General features: G+C 32.3%; 1 protein-coding gene across 1 annotated transcript; it reads left to right on the forward strand.

The window, feature by feature from the left end:
• Positions 1 to 2,385: 2,385 nt before the first annotated feature.
• Positions 2,386 to 3,655, forward strand: LOC105766656 (hypothetical protein). The gene has a single exon (XM_012586201.2). It carries the CDS (start codon positions 2,547 to 2,549, stop codon positions 3,369 to 3,371), a length of 825 nt encoding a protein of 274 aa, XP_012441655.1. The 5' UTR covers positions 2,386 to 2,546; the 3' UTR covers positions 3,372 to 3,655.
• Positions 3,656 to 3,865: the final 210 nt, after the last annotated feature.

Below are 3,865 nucleotides of genomic sequence, written 5' to 3' on the forward strand. Positions count from 1 at the left end.
GTTCACCGTCATTCCTTTCACGTCTACCATGGGAACATTTAGATCAGGTGGTTACTTTGGTCTACGACATATTTTCTTAGTTGAACGTCCAATGCCACCATCGGAAGATAGCATTACACAAACACTTTTCTCTATTTTTTTTCTATTTTAATATTATGTTTGAGTAATGTATGAATCCACGTAATATTTACCATAAATCATTTCAGTATTTTTAAAAAAGTAATTTTTATTCATGTTCATGCTCCATAATGTTTTGACTTAAATTATTAAAATAAAATTTCATCCTAATTAAATTTAGAGAAAGTATATTTTACTTAATTAATTTATTACTATTAATCGTGCATTTAAAAAGTTACTCGATTAAGGGTCCGTTCCAATTATTTGAGAAAATCAAAATTTTAAATGATATATTTAAAGCACTTGTCTTATATTCTAATAATAATAATAATTTGATTTATGGTTCATGCATGTTTTTCTTTTAATTTTAAAATGATATACTTAAAAGGAGCCTGCCCATAAAATCACTCGCGGATCAGTATTTGCTATGCATATTTATCGCATTATTTGAAGTGTTGTTATTACTCATATATATTCATGGGTTTTGATGTTCTTTTCTTGTTTTTTTTGGTGTTGTGACCTATTTTTATTTTCTTATATTCTTTAATATTATTTCAATTTATCTAATTGTAGCCTAAATTTATTTGCAAAATATTAAAATATAGTTATTTAGTATAAATAAATTAAATATATTGATGATTATTTATTAAATTCTCAAATGAAATTAAATACAAAACCTAGTCATATCATATTTAATATTATCAGGTCCATCTAACCTAAATAGTGAAGAATGAATGAATGATAGTGATGAAAAGGTGGACGAGGAGATTTGTTAGAATCAAGCTGTTGTCTCTCCTTTTGTCCAACTGGTTCATACCTAATGAACTCCGGCTTTCCTCCTACCCCAACATCATATTACCCAACTAATCATTTCCTGCTGTAACTTCAATTTTCATATTACATTTTACGCCTTTTTTATATTATAAATTATATATATTTGCTTACATTTTTATAAATTTTGATTTCCCAACAATTTCTTTTATAAAATTTTATTATAATATCATCAAATCTTTGAATTATTCATCTAAATTAATTAATTAATTATACTTACATCTCGCAAACTGATCTTATAGAATACCTTGCGAGCTAGAAACTCACAAGAACCAAATCGTACCAACTAGAGCTTAGAGAGGTTCCACTCGCGAACCCACAAATTATGAAGATGACACCTCTGACAAAAGCAACATATCCATACATCATGTTTACTATTATCCTTGTAAAACAACCGTTACTTAAGAAAAAGTGATACCAATAGATCGACTGATCAACTATAGAGAATATGAAATGGGTGAAAGACAAACACATGATGCCTCGAGAAGGGTTTCAGGATCTCCTCTCTATTCACTAACATCTTTTTTTACTCATGAGTATTCATAACGCCTCTTCCAGCTCTCTACACGAATCGTGACTGACCACTGTAAACTTTATTTGATATAAATGAAATCAGTAATATATATTTGCACACGCATTTAGGGTATGTAGTAAAACTAAACAAATTATATGAATTTGTTTTAGTGGAGTTGGTTGAACTTGAGCATAAAACGAGAAAGAAAGACAAAAGGATCTAGAAGAAAAAGAACACGCACTATCCTATCTAACTTTTTGGACGATTGTGGATATATTTTCTATTACATATATGAAAACTAAAATTTGTCCATGTTTACCTATATCCATCAAGCAACCAAGACCTTTACGTCATGCATGAAGTGGTTTCCTACTGCTACTAGTATCTGGATTTCGCAAGCAAAGAATTTCTGTGGGTTCTTTTCTATTTCCTAAATACATATTCTATTAATTCAAAACAATTCTGAATCCCCTTTTTTAAATTATATGTTTTGATACTTTTAATTATATTTAGCTGCTTAGATTTTGAATTTTAATAAGTTTGAAAAACATTTTAACCAAAATTACTCATTTAGAATATAGATATTAATAAACTTATCATTTTAAATTAATTAATAATAAAATATGAAATGAAAAACTAGATTAAACTGCAATTAAAATAGAAATTTAAACACATAAATGCTTCATATAAAAAATACAAATACATTATTTATGTAAATATTATTGATTCAGTTATAAAATTAATATTTTATTTTATAAATATTATGGGTTTAAATTCTACATCATTTAAATTTTATTGCATTTTTAATAAAATGAAAATACCTCCAAATAAATCTTTTGAAAACGAGAATTTATCTAATTCACTTTATCTGAATCAGAAATAATCTCAAACCATAAAAAGGAAGCAAACGCTAGTCAACAACGTTGAAACTCTCCCACCCAAAGCATCAATTTTTCTCTCAATTTTCCGAAAGAAAAAACAATTTACTTTTTTTATATATAAATATTCTCAATTCGACCTTCCTCTCTGTCAAACTTCTACCCTTTTCTACATTCAAGTGCGCGTGTATTTTTTCCTTCGTACAATGCCACAAGGCAATTTAGAAACCCTTGTTTCCGCCTGTGCCGGGGGCTCTTGCGACAACAAAATCATTTGCGAGACTTTAGCAACCAGCGAAAGTGATTCCGACGACCACCTCCACCCGGCGGAGAAACATATTGAAGAAGAAATCCCGTCGGATTTCCCGCCAGAATCGTTTTGCTTATCCAAAGACGCCGAGTTCGACTGGTTCGATCGTAACGCCTTTTACGAACGGAAAGATTCGCATAAAGGAAACTCAGGTCCCAACTCTGCAAACCTCAACCCTAATCTTAACTCGATCTCCAATTCTCAACGCTTTTCTCTGAGAAAGTCTAAAGCTTCCATCATCGGCTTACCGAAACCGCAGAAGTCTTGCTTTGTCGAAACGAAGAACAGGAAACCTGGGAACACTAGATTGTTTCCTAAACGGCCTGGCTCAGTTAAATCGGATCGGCCAGTTGTTGAACCATCTTCACCTAAGGTTTCTTGTATGGGAAGAGTGAGATCGAAGCGTGACCGGAATGGCCGGCTAAAAAAGAACAGCCAAAAATCGACCGGAGTTGAAACAGTTAAAGAGAAAACGACGGGCAAAAGAAGCGGTTTATTTTCAAGTTTTCGTGCTATTTTCAGGTCCAGTGGGAAAGCAAGTGAATCAGACGCGCTTCCAGTAGCCCAGTGGCCGCCAGGGAATAGGGACATTAGGTCTCGTTTGCCACCAGATGATCGTGACGCAATATCGATGGAGCCTGAAATTATGGAGAGTGAACCGGTCAGTCTAGGTGGAATGAAGCGGTTCGCATCCGGTAGGAGATCGGAGCCGTTAATCTGAGGTGCGTGATGACAGTTGTGGGGCACAGCTCAAGCGCGGGTTGGTCTGCGGTCGTAGTTGGGTAACTTGCGGGTCCCGCCTATTTTTCAAAATTCTCTTTCGTGGTGACGTCACACGATGACTGACTGTTTTGACAAGGTAAGAAAAATGAAATGCACATTGATTTTTCCTATCCCCCCCCTCTTTTTAAATTTTGATTTGGTTTTACTTGATACAAGGATCTGTAGATACGGTTGTAAATTTTTTGTTCTTATTTTAATAAAATTTCACGAGCATCATGTAAATTTCATATTTCAATTATTAATTAATTAATTAAAAAATGTTTAATTTATAAAAATCAATTTTAAAAGGTAAGTTTATTGTACTTTATAAGTAGTAAAAGTTAGATTTGTAAAAGGAGAGCATGATTTTTTTAAGTAAATCCATAAAAGCAACATTGATTAAAACATGACACACTTTTTTTTCTTTTAGGTAATGGAGCACACTTTTGTTTA

The sequence above is a fragment of the Gossypium raimondii genome, chromosome 4 (genome assembly GCF_025698545.1).
Source record: "Gossypium raimondii isolate GPD5lz chromosome 4, ASM2569854v1, whole genome shotgun sequence".
Lineage (NCBI taxonomy): Eukaryota > Viridiplantae > Streptophyta > Magnoliopsida > Malvales > Malvaceae > Gossypium > Gossypium raimondii.